Source organism: Perca fluviatilis, chromosome 1, assembly GCF_010015445.1.
Source record: "Perca fluviatilis chromosome 1, GENO_Pfluv_1.0, whole genome shotgun sequence".
NCBI lineage: Eukaryota > Metazoa > Chordata > Actinopteri > Perciformes > Percidae > Perca > Perca fluviatilis.
This window is the reverse complement of record NC_053112.1, coordinates 31,507,796-31,524,106: the sequence shown is the minus strand read 5'-3', so window position 1 is coordinate 31,524,106 and position 16,311 is coordinate 31,507,796. Positions and strand designations below refer to the sequence as shown.

At 41.1% G+C, this 16,311-nt stretch overlaps 1 protein-coding gene across 4 annotated transcripts in view; it reads left to right on the top strand.

Moving 5' to 3' along the window:
- inpp4b (inositol polyphosphate-4-phosphatase type II B) overlaps positions 1-16,311 on the top strand; it is a 285,453-nt gene that overhangs the window by 98,568 nt on the left and 170,574 nt on the right. For 3 of the 4 annotated variants that reach the window (XM_039815294.1, XM_039815285.1, XM_039815268.1), the window contains exons 4-5: positions 3,031-3,213; positions 9,892-9,936. In XM_039815294.1, the coding sequence (XP_039671228.1) occupies positions 3,129-3,213; positions 9,892-9,936 (130 nt within the window). In that variant the 5' untranslated portion in view covers positions 3,031-3,128. Of the gene's footprint in view, positions 1-3,030; positions 3,214-9,891; positions 9,937-16,311 lie in introns of those variants that run through there. The other variant, XM_039815276.1, reaches the window with a different exon arrangement.

The following is a 16,311-nucleotide window of genomic DNA, read 5'->3' as shown; positions in this document are numbered from 1 at the left end:
CATTGGTTTGTATCCACATTAAAACCAAAATCTGTATTAAATATTGATATATTTGATCTTTCAGTCTACCTAGACTTTTTGCACATCAAGTTGTCTTTGTTTTTGCTTGTGCTGGCACCCTACGTGTGCGGTGGCTTCTCTCTTTGCCGTTTCAGAAATGAATGGCACAAACAAGTTAAAATCAAAGAAAGGGCACCCAGCAGGGGTAGCGGTCTAGAAGGTCAATACTTTGATGTTGTTGTTATAGTTCTTGTGGTTGCCATATTCAGCATGTTTGTATGTAACCACAAATAAAACATTAATGCAAAATAGATGTTAAAAATTCAACAAAACAAACTACAAATCCATGTAGTACACATGTAGGCTAAATATCAATATCTGTATAATCAATTTATGTATAATTTCATGTGCAGGTATTTTAGAAAGTTCCCCTAGCAAATCTTCTGCCCTGCTCATTTTTGGCCACAGTGTGTATTTAAACCATGGGATGTCTTATGCTGCAGCCTTTACTGCACTTCAGTTGTGTAACCCTGGCGGAGGTATCATGCACCCCAGACTCAGCCGTGAATCAAGCTATTGGCTCTCTTAAGTTAATACTATGAAGGAGTGTATCACAAATTCTAATGGGCCTCAAGTGCTATTGGAATGGGTAAATGTGAGGATATATTCTGCAGGCTTTGGGGCCGAATAGCTAAAAAGGGCAGGTTTATTTTCTTCTCGGTGTACTTTGTAGTATTCTCCATCTGTAGTGCATTGTCTATTGATTTTCTTCAGCCCCCTCTATCAGTCAGGCTTTAATAAGACAACACATGTCGCCTTTAAAAGAAATGCATTACAATGTTAATGGTACACTCCACGGACCCGATTGCCTCTATGCTGGTTGTGTGTATGTGTTTGCCACCACGTTTTCATTAAAACAGAAGAAGACAACATTCATCTTGATGGTTTTAGGGTAAAGGGGTGGAAAACAAGGAGAATGTGACACTAGAAGGTTGAAGGGGAGGAGGGAGTAGTAGAAAGTGAAGAAGAAACCTCCTCGTGCAAAGTGGATTCATCTTCTGTCTTATTGCTCCTGCAGGGACCAATTTATCTTCATTTAGGTTTTTGGCACCAGCCCCAGTCCAGCCTCAAGAACGCAGGAGCTCAGTGTGGCTCTTTGGCCCGTGTGGCTTGCATCTAGGGCTTGACCAGTAACTGCCTTTCAAAGGCTGATTATATTGTTTGAGATTTCTGACAGTCGAAAAAAATAAAACCTTTAAAAACCCTTTTTATCAAAGGTTTTGTATTGGATTGTCACTAATTCTTTAATATACAACAACTTCAGACACCGTTCCGATACTTTTTTTTTTTTTGTTCTTAATTTTATTAATGCAATCAGTATCTTTTTATAATACATAAAACAGTAATGTGATTGCTTGATGTAAGTGAAGAGCCCTTTGGTTCACTCTTTAACTTTTTTCTTCGTAACAGTTGCCTATCATGCTGGTTTCGGTTCTGTTTCAGTTTTTAGTATCTACTCGGAGACCAGCGGCTGCCTAAAAAAGGTAGAAAATGAATCTAAAGAATTTATGAATTATCAATCGAGATAGTATGAACATTTAATGACGTAGCAAACATTTTGTATATTTTCAACATCCCTCCCATTGAATAAATTGTTTGTATTCCTGCATAGCTCATGCTGATCATTTAATGGGTCAAATCCATTTAAGATTGTGCAAAGTTTATTTGTAGCTCATACACAGAAAACTCATAAAAAGTAAACTACATAAAAAGTAGTACTTGCTTTTAGCCCCCTTTTTTAACAGATTAAAAGCCACTAGTTATGAATGATCTTTGTTTATATGTTTGTCATAACATGTATTTCAGTGTTTACAGTTCAGGGTGATGCTTCATGTTGCATAATAAATTTGTATAGGTTTACCTCCTTTAGGAGTTTGAGGCTGCTGCCCTCTGTGTCTTTATTGAGCTTTAGTTTAAACCACAACACCGTCTCCATTCAGTAGGGTATAAATTAACATTGATTTTAGTTACGGTCTTACTGTAGCATCATGGCCTTCGTGGACAAATAACAAACAATAACCTTCACAGTGTGAGTGGGTGGAGGCGGCGAGGGCAACAAATAAAGACACCGTGGAATAGAGGGGAAGAGAGCTGTATCATTTTGCTCTTCATTACCTATGAATCTTTTCTCGCCTCATTTTCCAAAAACTAACAGATGTCCAGCCCAGATGTGCACTGTGATGCAGATATATGTTAAATAACACAAGAAAATTATATTATCTCTGTCACTTTCTCCATTTAACCTGTTGATTTAACCTGTAGTGAAGTTGCCATTTTGAGTAATACTCAGCAATTACATTAAACTGCTCTAAAACCTGTCACTGTACTGTGAATTCAATGTTGCCTTCTCCCCCCTTTTCCCCCCTCCTCTCCCTGTCTACCATATGTAACTTACAAAATCACATGCTGCATGATGTTGGCTTCTCCATTTGCAGCTCAGCAGTCAGATGCTTGTTAATTGTGTTGTTGCTAGAAAAGGAAAAGAAGGGGTGGTGGAGTGTTGAGCGGTGGCTGGAGAGGGGTAGGCAGACGGATGTCAGAAATCAGAGGAACCCCTGCTGCCATGTCTGAATGCAGCATTGGCTGCGCAGTGAGAAGAGAAAAGGAAAGAGCCGGGCAGAGTGGTCTCTCTCTGGCTGTGTTGCGCTGTGCAGTCTGGATCGAGGTGCCCTACTGACAGCCCAAAGATTGATGGATAGAACTGTGTATCGCACATAACATCAATTCTGTCCTGCTTTCTCTTTCATTCTCACTCCCCCATCACTCCTCCCTTCCCCTCTCTCTTTCCTACTCTTTCTCTCTCTCTCTCCCTCTCTCCCTCTTGCTGCTGCTCCAGGTCCCTCGCCGGTCCCTCTTTTCCGTATTAGTTTCCAAAAGGCATCTTAAATGCTGCCAGAGAGCGCGCTGTGAGGCAGCAAGAAAGCGAGGCGAGCGGATTGCTATCTTTGTGACAGCTTTTCCTCTTGGCAGGCTGCGTGTGAGCCAGGGAACTGGACTGGACTGTGGTGTTTCGTGGAGGAGGTGGGAGAAGAGGTGGAGGAGGGAGAACTGAGGGGACAGCTGGACAGATGGAGGACGGCACCCAACAACTGGGACACTGCATGGTTGACATGAAGGAGCTGAGTGCCAACCCTGAAGGACTGACCGCTGCCGGTGAGCTGACTGCACTGTGTTTCCCTGTCTGTCTCTTAATCGGTCTCCTTTACCTCTCTCCTCTGTCCTTCCCCATACAGTTAAACTCTGGAACACCTTGTCTGCTATTAGAATTGATTCTGTCTCCTCTACAGTATACCACTATTTCTATAAATAAGTGTCTCAATGGTGTCTGGTTCTTGCATTTTTTTCGTGTGTGTGTGTGTGTGTGTGTGTAATAGAGAGAGAGAGAGGGAGAGAGAGAGAGAGAGAGAGAGGGAAAATGCACGATTATCAATAATCACTGAATGACTAATGCCTCAGGGTCACATTTTTGCTTTTATTACAAAAGAACATTCATTTTACATCCCATTAACAGAAGGTGTTTCCAGGTGAATCCTGAAAATGACTTTATATTTTTTAAATGAAAAATGAGCAAACTCTGTCTTACCAGCCAGTTGATACTGGAGTACTAATGATAATTTTTTTGCAATGTCATGTTGATAACTTAATAGTCATGTGTCTCCACAAATGATTACAGAACATGGATTTTAAAACATAGTGGCTGCCCTTCTACAGGTTTCCAATTAAGGGTTAGGTTCTGGCAGTTTGGTTGAATTAAAATCACAAATTGTTTGTCTCAGAATGTGAGCAATTATGCCAGAAGCCCACCTTACCTAATGTTGGGCAACGCTAAATTTGATTTAGTGGAGCTGCAGAGTTTGAAGTTTGAAAGACACGGTTTGTTGACATGTCTACACATTCTCGTGTCTGTTTGTACATTTGTGCCTGTGTGTGCATGCATGAGTCTGTCTGCGTGTGTTCCTACATGCGTGTGTGTGTGTGTGTGTGTGTTTGTTTTTTTCATGCAGTCATATTCCATCCAGCCTGAATGTGTTGTCACTAATGAGCACTGGCAGAGGCAAACTAGATGTATCAGTGCCCATCACAACAGGAGACTGCTATAGAGATTAGCCATATCAGTGATGCCACAAATCCTGCTCTCCAAGTTTAATACCTTTGCTCACCAAAAGGACAGACACTGCATGCAGCGCCACTTAGCACTTACATTGGCATGCAAGCTCAACACCATCATCTTCCCCATGGGGATAAGTAAATGGAGGCGTAGAAAAAGGAATGAAAGCACAATGCATGATGCCTTGTCTCTTTTGCCTTCGAACCACACAGATACCTGCTGAACAAGCTTACATGCACAATTACACACATGCAAACACACACAAGAGGAAATAACTAAACATGTATGCACCAGTACATCCTTATAGAAATACACACATGCACAGATATAGGCAGGCAATCGCACTCACACACAGCCACACACATGCTTATACTCCGTTACAGTTATGACCTGATTGCGCTACTGTAAAATCACACAGTCACAGTTTGGAGATGACATCTGACAGGTGTGTGTGGGAGTTTAACAGTAATGACAAACACCTCACTGTACCTCTGCTTTGTTTTTCCCAAGCATCCTGTGAGACAAAAGGGAAGCGCAAAGCACATAATTACCATGTTTGGTACGAAAGACAAGTTGACAACCTCGCATTAGTCATCAGTCGCAAGGTGAAATAGTTTATCTCCTCCTTCTTGACAGGAGAGAAAAGTGGGTGCTGCTCAGTACTTATTAAGGTGGGGCTGAATTGGCATTTTACAAACTCCCCACCACCAGGGGTAAAATTACGTTATTTTACCTATTAACTATTCATAACTGAATTTGCATACGGGCATGTGAGTTTTTAATGAAAGCTGCAATGCAGTTGATGGATTTTTCATTGCACAATGCTTGACATCACACAACTATTGTAGAGCAAAATGTCTCACTCCGTCCCCTTGTTAACCCTCTACACTCCGTCTCCCATCGACGCAGCAGTCAAGACCTCCTCCGCACACCCAGCTGATTCACAACACTTCATTAAACACTGGCAACAAAACCATCTGTCCCCTCTCAATCTCCCAGGGCAGTAATGTGACGATAACTCACTCTCCCATTCAGCACCACTTGTCCTAATAGGATGCCTGTTTGTGCAAACATCAATCGTGTTAGCGGTATGTTAGCCTGGCTGATGAGGAGGATGTGCAGGTGTTGTTTAGGCAATTTAAACTACAGAATAGAGAAGAACGGAGGAGGGAAAGATGGGACAAAAAGAGTTAGAAAGATTGCAATTAGTGTGCATGTGATGTAGAGTTGGTGGTGGTGTTTGAGGTGCAACGTTTTATTGAGAGACGGCCATTTATATCCCCGAAACCTGAAATCCCATGTTGAGCCAGCTACATAAGTGAATTATTAATAGCTTCTCAAAATCCAAAGTAAATGATATTCAAAATATAAACAGGATTTGTTCTTAGGCACGGGCTCTTACATGTAATATCTATTCATGAAGAGGATAAGCAAGAGTGATTAAGAATGTGTGCTATACCCACTGCGAGGGGCTTTATCAGAGCTCTTTTTGGAAATTGCTTGATTTTCTTAGTTGAGCTGGAAGCGCATGATGGGGACCGGAGCAGAGAGAGGCAGTATTTTGGAGCTTTTCCACAATTATTTTTTGTGGAGTCAGGAATAAGGGAGCAATCCCAAGTGGAATCTGTGTGTGCTCTCCCCCACATTTCCTACTTCCATTCCTCCTTTCAGAGGATCTGCTAGAAGCTAGTGAGTGGTTATCCCACTGTGTAGTGGGTGAGGAAGCAGGGCAATGAGAAGGGTAGAGGGTTAAATGATCTTCTGCAAGACGGACAATTTAAGTCCCTGTACATTAATTAACTTTGTCATTCCAGAGAAATCACCTAGTCTGCTCACATCCTAATAAATTACCCTCTCCTCTCCCTTCAGCATGCCTTTTTCCCCACTGATACCACCCGCAGACAGAGGGGTGATAGATTGGAGGTACAGTGGGGCTGTGCTGTTATTTCTAGAGCCAGATGAAACTGCAGTAGAGCAGGCGGGCACACCTCATTTGCTTTGGGCCCCTGTGGGAGTTACATCTGCATGTGCCGCCTGCTGCCTTGCTGAGCTTATTACCATATTCATAATGCCAGCGGATATCGATTTTAAATACCACACCTGTTCCATTTTTCCGCCACATACTTATCCACACATTGTAGCTGGATCACCTGTGGGCTTCGTGTGCTACAGGCGATGTGATTGAGATGGACAGCACAGGTGGTTGACCTTTCCCCGTGTGATGGGTGATTATTGTAATTGGACTTTGTGTATTTGTTTGGTCAGCCTGATTCTCACTAAGAGGTTAATGACATGCGGGACGTTCAGTGCTCAAAGACAAGAATGGTGTCAAAATGTACATAACCGTTGTTCTGTCCTCAGGTTGTGTTTACCCATAATTTGTCTAGACTTTGAGGACCCTATTTTAACGATCTGAAACGCAAGTATCAAACGTGAAACGCAAGCAGCTTTGTGGCCGGATCTCGGGCGCAGTTGCTATTATACCGGCGGGATAAATGACTCTTGCGCCCGATGCACATCTAATCTAATGCAATCCCTCAAGTCTGGAGAGGATTGCTGCAGCCATGGAGCGTGGGCCTCAAAACGCGCACCACCTGCTCCTGTTGTGCCCCTTCCTCCTCCCCCCACTCCATCTCCGTCCACCCGCTCCAGCAGGAGCGCATCGCGCATTGCCACTCCCGGACCAGATCCCGCCGGAGTGTCCAATCCCGCCGTAGTTCAACATCACGTCTCCTTAAGTCCTCTAATATTTCCTCATTTATGTCATCAACACATCCATGATTCATGGAAATGTTGTGTAAAATACAGCAAGCCACAAAGAATGCTGCGACTTTAAGGACTGTACTGTAAAGTGCCTCCTGACCTATCCAAACACCTGAAGCGCATTTTCAGTAATATTTTTCCTTGTAATTATGTATGGATACAAAAATGGGAACTGCTGCATCCGTGTAGATGAGAGAAGCACAGTGTATGCGCGATGTGCACATGCTACATTTTGGCCAAGCATGCTCCCCTAAAATAGCATCTGAATAACGCGCCACTGACTTTTGAGTAGGTTTTTCCTGGTCTGTGGTGGAATTGGGGAGCGCAAATACATTCCCTAATTTACCGACGTGCATCTGTGGAGGGAAAAGTGTGCTGTGCGTCGGGTGCAAAATAGGAATGATACATACGTCGGTGTACAAAGGCAATTGCGCTGAGTGCAAGATAGGGCCCTAAAACTGTAGATATTAAATCCCTGTGAACACGTGAACAACAGTTTCCAGAGCTACACCATTTAACGTCATGTTTTCGTTCTCAAAGATGCAATATAACCGGCCATATAATCAAAAGCATCTGGCATGATCCTTCTATAAATACTTGACACACTCACAAGCTGTGCTCTGAAATTCAGACATCTTTTAACCCCAATCCTCCTCCTGCTTCACAATCAAGCATATCTAGTTGCTTTGCCATGTGTGTATGTCTCATGATCAGTATCCCCAACCCATATCAGACCCAGACTCAGCTTTACCTCTTATCTGTATTCAATTAGTTCTGCAATGACAGATATTTTCTACCGCTTCCTACCACTCAAGATAAGTTGGTGTATAGCACAGATGGAGTCCTCCAAAGTAGCTGGGCTGTTCAAGTGACAGTCCCTTATGATGGCACCAGAGACAAGACCCAACAGCTGGCACACCGTCTCAGCCCACCAAGCTAAAGGGCTCTATGTTGCCACCACACAACGTGTCATCCAGGCTTATTAAAGTTTCATCAGCGCTCACAAGGAAGCCTTAGTGGTGACAACATGAGGAGACATGACCCCTGAGGAATGGGATGATGATGAGAGCAATGTGAAAACGAAAGTATATTTACATACATAATTGGCCTATTTGTGTATGTGTTTTTGTGTTTACTCGCTCACATACTTCAACGCATGCACTTAATTAATTAGACGGTTACTGTACTTGTATGCATAACAGATATTGCACCAAGTTTGCATAAGCCTGTTTATTCAAATGTAGCCTATCCTGATAGCAGCTGACAAGCTAAATTCTCTGACACTCGAGAAAACACTGGCAAATTGATTATTCACAATTTAGTGAACATATTAGCTGAATTTAGATTTGCTGTGCATTGCTCAGCCTCAGTTGGCAAGTGACTCTCAAGAGAGGGCACCGGGTAATTCTAATGATTCCCATAATTGAGTATGCTTGTTATTAATTAGCAATCTCCGTATCATTGTTTGTTTTGCATGAATTTTAATTAAACATTCCAAAGAGTTATATACTGTATTGGCATTCACATATAAAAAGTTATTTTTCTTTGAGTGCAAAAGTCTTCCTTTCTTTGTCAATGGAAGATCCCAGGAATACAACTGTTAATATACAGCTGATACAGTGGGTCAGTGGTTGCTGGTGTTATCTTAGGATAGGCAGGTTCTGTGTCTTTCCAACATGCAATCTTGTCTTGCACTGCTTCTTACCTCATTATTGCATCATTTTGTTGTGGGACTGTTGTTTCGTCAGACCTAAGTAGACTTGTTCTTTGCAAAGACCTTGAAGTGTGATGAGTGACAAATAAACTGACCCGCCGACTTGACATAAAAGCTGACAAGAAAGTGTGACTGAAGTAGTTAATATAATAAAACACAAGTAAATAATTTTTAGTGAAGGATCCTCATTATATAAAATGAGTATTACCTAAAGCCGCGTGGCTCCCATACATCAGTTAGCATCGAGTATCCATGGCCCATTAGTGTGGTTGATGAGCCTTAGTGAGGCCAATTGTGTCCAAGCACCCCAGGAAGACGAAAGCATAATTTAGTGGTTTAGGGCCCCTTTACGTGTTGCACCATCATGCAGGTGTTTCATCCGTTTGGTGTTCGAATGGTTGTGTGTGTCGGACTGGCAGAGTGATAAATGAGCGACATAGTTGGTGACAGATGATACAAGCAGTCAGTCCTCTACTCATTGTTGTGGCATAAGCCCTCAAGGACAATGGATACCTAGATTCCCTTGTTCTGACACTTACAAAGAATGCACTGTGTTTGCATAATCTGAAATGAACGGTTACACCTATCACTGTCATCCTGTCATGCTCCTAGCATGTTAAAATACTATCTCTAAAGATTTGTGTTTGTGCTGATAAATGAAATAGTTTTTCTCGGCAGTGGTGCCGCATTGGTGAAAAAGGATCCGATTTCAACCCCTTAGTCTATTTTGTATTCTGCAAATACAAAACAGAAGGAACACTTCTTCTGTGCTGAAACAATAAGGCAATTAATCAAGTAGTAGATTACAGTAATTGTTGACAAATATTTTTCGTCAGGAAAGAAAACATGCTAAACATTCACAAGTTTCTGCAAGCAAAATATGTGTAATATATGGCTTGTTTTGTAAAGTGAATGTCTTTGGGTTTCAGACTAGTCATACTGGTTATTTGAAGATGACAGCTTGGAATCTGGGAAATTGTGATCACTATTTAATCACTACTTTCTGACATTCTATACCCTAAAAGATGAATTGATTAATTATAAAAGTAATTGTCAGGTCATTCAATAATAAAGTACTCATTTAATGGTACACCCACATGTCTAAAACCTTAGTAAATTGGAATAGTCAACATTCTGATGTTATTTCCTTGTTTTTTGCCATTGTTCTAATGTTTACTTCTATCTCAACTCCTCTTTCTTTCTTTCTTTCTTTCTTTCTTTCTTTCTTTCTTTCTCTGTCTCTCAGGTGTTTTTCTAACACCCAAGCTGCCTCAGGTGGAGTTCAGCCTTGGTAAGTCCTGTGTTTACTCTGTGATTCAAGAGTCATTTTGAGAATATCCCATATGCTTTTCTGACATCTTTGTAAGCACATTAGATACAGTAAAATCACTTGCGTGGTTGCACACTTCTAGTAATGTCAAATCCCTCTTCCCTGGTCCTGAAATACAGCGAAGGTGTGTGGCCCATCAGGCCCTCTTGGCTAAAATACAATTGCAACCGTTGTGAACACACACCAACAAACAGCCACATGCTGACAGTTACGCTAATGCGGAAGTCAGTCAGAATTAGTGGCATATCTGCCAACATCCTTAATCTTTTCTCAATGCTGACACAAACGCATACCCCAAGTATGGTTAGAAGGGACAAAACAAACAAAAAATACATAGAGAAAACATTAGTCAGAATGGCAAGAGGGTCCTTTTGAACCTTTCGTGGATATGGCCTCATTCATTTTTTATGCAACAGAGATGTTGGAATTCTATTTCTAGACAATTCATTGTGGCTCTGGTCAAGTTTCCTAAAGTGAAAATCCAAACAGAAATAAACAAAGAATGACCGAATACAGATATTTCCGGAATGTGGCTACAATTATTATTTCATCTCAATGGTATAATCAAAGATCATTTTTCCACAGATGTATCCTCCCTAGTGTCACGTAATGACCTCCAGGCCTGGGCAGTGCTCAGTGTCTTATTTTATTTTTTTAAAGATTATTTTTTGGGCATTATAGGCCTTTTATGTATATAGGACAGCTGAAGACATGAAAGGGGGGAGAGAGGGGGAATGACATGCAGCAACGGGCCGCAGGGCGGAGTCGAACCCGCGGCTGCTGCGTCGAGGAGTAAACCTCTATATATGGGCGCCTGCTCTACCAGGTGAGCTACCCAGGCGCCCAGTGCTCAGTGTCTTATGACCATCAAAACGGTTTTCAATGTGTTTAAACTGCACCTGCATGTTGATACATCATGAACACTCCCATTGCCATTGAGGGCAAAATTACAGTGAGCCATAAAGACATGTAATCATAGTTCATTGTGGGGCTCAATAACAAAGTCATTATTAAAAAACATGCACACACAAGTGCACACAATTGGGTGTATGTGCACACAAAGTAGACACAGGCATACAAAATCAAATAAGCCTTTGTAATGGTTTTGGTTTATAAAGGTTCATTCTATTAGAATTTCTACTCAAATGATACTGTAGAGATTTTGCACTTGAATAGAAACTATTTGAATGTAAATTATCTGTCATGGTAGAAAATACAGCTGTAAACTGGCACAGAGAAATACAATGTTCCTCTTTAATTGCCCTGGTTGAATGTGTGCTCAATGTACAGTACATCTGTCAAGCCCTCAATGACATTGTTTAATTTCTATAATTTTGTATTGTAAAATATGTGCATATTTGATAAAAAGAAATATTGAAAAGTAGAATAACTTTTCAGAAATGCTAGTCATTAATAAGAGTACCTAGCATTCAACCTGCAGTCACTCCCAATCCCCTAGCCTCTATGAGGGCTCAGCAGCTGCTAGCTAGCCAGCTAGCTACCCCCCTGTACCAACAGTAGATCTAGAGCAAGGCAAGTCAAACTTAAATCATGAAACACATTTCATACACAAGAGGAAGCTCAGTGTGGTTTAAATGAAAACTATAAACGACAAAGAACCATTCACAAGCACCCTTCGTATATAGACCAGTGCCAGATGACCCCAGAGGTCTGGGTGATTTGTGACTTTTGTGCATGTTTGTGTAGTCTTCACTACATACTGTATATTACATGGGTCTGGACAGACATGGATGTAAACTGCAACTTGGTTGGCAGAGGCAGACTGCTGCGAGGCACTAATTCTAGTTGGAGTCTGACCCAAAGTCAGGACAGACCACAAGTCAGGATATCTCAGCATCATTCTTTTTTCAATCTGTCTTGTTTGACCCCCAATTATATTGAAGCGCAATACTTAATCATTGGAGTAGCTCTTTAAAACAACCAAATTCATAACAACACTTGCACTTATTATTACAGAACATCCTCTGGTCTTTGCTGCAGACAGTGCAATACCTAAAACTAGCCAGGTGAATTTCAAAGTAATCAGTTAAATGCACACATACAGTAGAATACAATGGTCAACTGCTTGCCAGGCTCACTTGTTTTGTTTTGTTTTTACTACTGCAGCTTAGGACTTCTTTTTCAAACCATAAATAATGAGATTTGTGTGTGTTGGTGTTCGCCTCGGTTTTGACACTGTGTCATAAAAATCTGATGTGAAGAATCTTCTGTAAGATACATGCAAACAAACTCACCGCAGAAATTTAAATGTTGTGCATGTATCTGTCACTTAAAATGTCAACCAATTTAAAACGGTGAGCCCTGTGTCTTAGAGACAGTCGGTAGGGGAATTATTCCATTTCTTTTCTTACATTAACCCTTGTATGAGAAGTATTGATAAAACCAATAGTTAATTATATATTTATCTTGTTTTGACTGCCAAGCACCTCACTAGAGTAAATAGTGCCCTGAAACAGTGGTTGGCAGTGTATATACAGTTATGCATATTCACACACTAATGCCCGCACAGACAGATATTAACTGTAGCATATTTTAATTTGAAACATCTCATACACTTGTCTCTACTTGTATTAAGTTTTGTGTTAGTTTATCAGAATGTCAGTATAAATGACAGACGTTACATGTTTAATATCAGGTCATTCCTGTGCGGTAATTAAACACAATAAAAGCAAAAGTGTTGAGTTGGAGTGTTAGCTTACACAACAGAAAGTTTTAAAGTATATTGTCAATATTCAAACAAACAAAAATATCCAGAAATAACAGATGCAAATGTGCTGTGATATCTCCTTGACAGATGCACTTGAAATTATGCCAAATTCATTTCAAATTTGAGGCCCCATTCGCATATGAAATGACAAATTACAGGCATTATATTTAAGTAAATCATATGCTTGTCAATATCCTTATAAATTTACATGATTGGTAAGGACATTTATCATGAGCAGCCCCTTTTTCCCTCAGTTGTCCCCAGACCCATTGGCAAACAGGTGTGCAAATGGCGGCACATGCAAATAATGTTGTCAAATTAACTGAAGCATTGAAATAATTATCATGATGAATAAGCGTCTTCTGGAGATGAGCATTTATTCCTGTCTCCTGTGGCAACTCCCAGGGCTCCCCTCACGATTAAATGGAATTTAGATTCATTGTGGGGTCTCAGAGGCCCACTGCATCGAAACTAATTTCCAGCAAATTCATCTTGAAATAGCTCAGCATACTTCAATCACACAAAATAAATACAGCATAGTAATTGAAGCCTCCAAGGATGGGCAAACATTATTACTCCAATTGCTCAATTGTTATGGTAATTTAGGAATCAGTCTCAGTATATACTTTGGTAGTTGAGTCGCTTGACTAAAATTGCAAACCACGTCATTTTTGAATTAATTCTCACCTAAGCTAAAGCAAGTAATTCACTAATAAATGACCAAAATCTACAAATGTTTTTTTTTAAGGCACTCTATCCTACGCTCAATCCATTATTTGAATCTTTCTCACTTTAATAGACCATGCTCCTCTTTCCTGCTTCCATGTCTCCCCCTTATTAATCTCCCCTCTCACTCAGGCTTTCTTCCTCAAACTCAAAATGCCTCTCTAAGGGACTCCCTTATCCTTACCCTTTGTCGCCCTCTTTATTTTCCTTTCCTGCCACCCCCACCCAGCATCATAATAGCTCTGACCTTAGAGGGTCAGTTGAAGTGTCATATCCCTGTAAGAGAGCCAGTCTGGTGATACATTGTTGGGCGCCCGGTCCCATTTCAATCACCACTCTGGCTGTGGTTAACTGTGCAGTGGGGTAGGACAGATCCCTCTGGCCAGTCAAATATACGTCCCCTGAGGCGACTGATGGGGACAGTCAGCGGCTTATCTGCAGTATCCCATCTTAGGCCTTGAAAAGACAGACTGAAAGAAAAAAGGTCGAGCTATTTGGAGACCTTTGTTGCCTCTAGCGATTATGTTTGTGTGTGTATTGGCATACAGCACGTGCTTCAATTGTATGTGCATATACAGTTTGTTCCCCTCTTTCCCCTACAGTGTTGACAAAACAGACCCATCACAGGCACACAGATGTTTGTATGAATATCAGTGCCAATCAACATATTTTTCATTACTAAGTTTTGGTTTGTGCCTGCACACAAACTCCTCTGCTTCAACCTTCCTCCTGCATAAGCAAGTGTGAGACCTGCTTTAATGCGAGTCCAAAAGACCTGGCACTACGATCTTGGAAAGAGAATGTGGAACCAGAATCGCCCCTTAGAGATAATAATGCATGAGCTCTGCTGCACTGCAAGATATTTTACAACTGTCTTGTAGCATTTTCCCAACAACAGCTGCTGAGAGAATCAGAGGCTCTGAATGTTTGTACTACTACCAATCATAAACAGGTTTGCCCTTTTCCTCAAGTCAGTCTTTTAAAGGACAATTCCGGCGCAAAATGAACCTAGGGGTTAATAGGTTCTCGACCGTTCTCTGGGATATGTTTTCATGGTAATCGAATGTGTACGTAGCTTGAAACAAGCTAGTGCGAACCACTGATTAGCTTAACGCTAGGCATTCGGGGCACCGGTATGAGTAGAGTAGAGTAAAAATAAATCACGATTTTATACCACTAACAAGGCTAACAGAAAGATAGTTTAGAAAGACTGTACCATTCGTGTATATATATATAGGCAGGCGCCATCTTGGGAAGACAGTCACGATCAGTCGAACGACGAACGCCGTGCCTGAGCTATGTTACTGGTTGCACAGTGTTCGTGGTTCGACTGGTCGTGACTGTTTTCCCAAGATGGCGATTGCCTGTATACCCGAAGGTAATGTCTTTATAAACTATCTTTTTAATAAACTGTGTGTACACTTACAAAGTTGTCAATGCTTCGGTTTAGTAGGGACCCTCATTATTCTACCGTTGAAGTGTGGTGCTATTTTGAGCCTTAGCCTTGAGTTAGTAGTATGAAATAGCGATTTATTTTTACTCTACAGGTGCCCCGAATGCTTAGCGTTAAGCTAATCAGTGGTTTGCGCTAGCTTGTTTCAAGCTACATACACATTCGATTACCATGAAAACAAGGTTGACTCAGTACACTTTATTAACCCTTAGGTTCATTTTGCGCCGGAATTGTCCTTTAAGCTGGACAGATACTGCATGAATTAAGCTGATGTTTACCCTACTTTGGTCACCTCTGATTTATTTTACAATTGGGCTAAATTTCGCAAAAGTCTTTTTTTTTGTAAGGGGTCACGATGCCTGCTGTATTGCCCAAACGATCAACAATCTGGCTCTTGGACGTTTGTTTGGATTCCTGGCATTTGGTAAATTTTGGTCTGCTTGAATTTTGAGCAGTTCCAAGGTCAGCTACATGACTGCTGTCAAAAGGTTCATTACAAGCTGTATTAAGATTATTTTGGTATAACTGGAGTAGTATTTCAGATGTTGTGGTTAACTGTGCTGTGATAGAAATAAAATTGAATGTTGCTTCTTCTCAGCCACCTGCAGGTCCATATTGCTTTTTCTTATTCTTGCTTTTTGTTCAATGTATACTGTTCAAAGTTAGTCTGCCTTTCTCCTTTTTTTGAAGCAGCTAGATTGTTTGAATAAAACTATCAGTGTAAACACCCCACTTTATGACAAGGTCAATTGATCTGTACATTGTGAGCATAGATGTCTTAGGAGGTGTAGTGTGAGTTTGATTAAGAAATGCAAAGGGCATTTGTGTCTTTGCTCAGTGATGCATACTGTATGACCACACTCAAGCATGTGTTAAACACATACTGAAATTGAGACCCTGAGTCACATCAACCATTGCCATGTTTCATTTATTCGCTTTCATTACTTCCTCTGGTTTTGAGGGAAAACATGAGATGTTGATCAATGCTTTTAAAGTGCTCATATTATGCTCATTTCAGGTTCATAGTTGTATTTTGAGGTTGTACCAGAATAGGTTTGCATGGTTTAATTTTCAAAAAACACCATATTTTTGTTATGCTGCACATTGCTGCAGATCCTCTTTTCACCCTGTGTGTTCAGGTCTCTGTTTTAGCTACAGAGTGAGGCATCGCACTTCTATCCATCTTTGTTGGGAGGCACACATGCGCGGTACCTAGGTAAGGATCACATCAGATAGCTGTTTGTTTCTACAACTTCAGTCAGTACAAGGCAGGATTAGCCGGGAACGAGGGCGCACTTCCAACTTTGCGTAGAATACCTGCAGAACAGGGACATAAGTAAGTAAGTAGTTCTTTTGTAGATTATGGTGAACAAGTGTGTGTTGTAGCAGTGTTTTGCCATTGAGAACAAGCTAGCATGCTAGCGCTAGC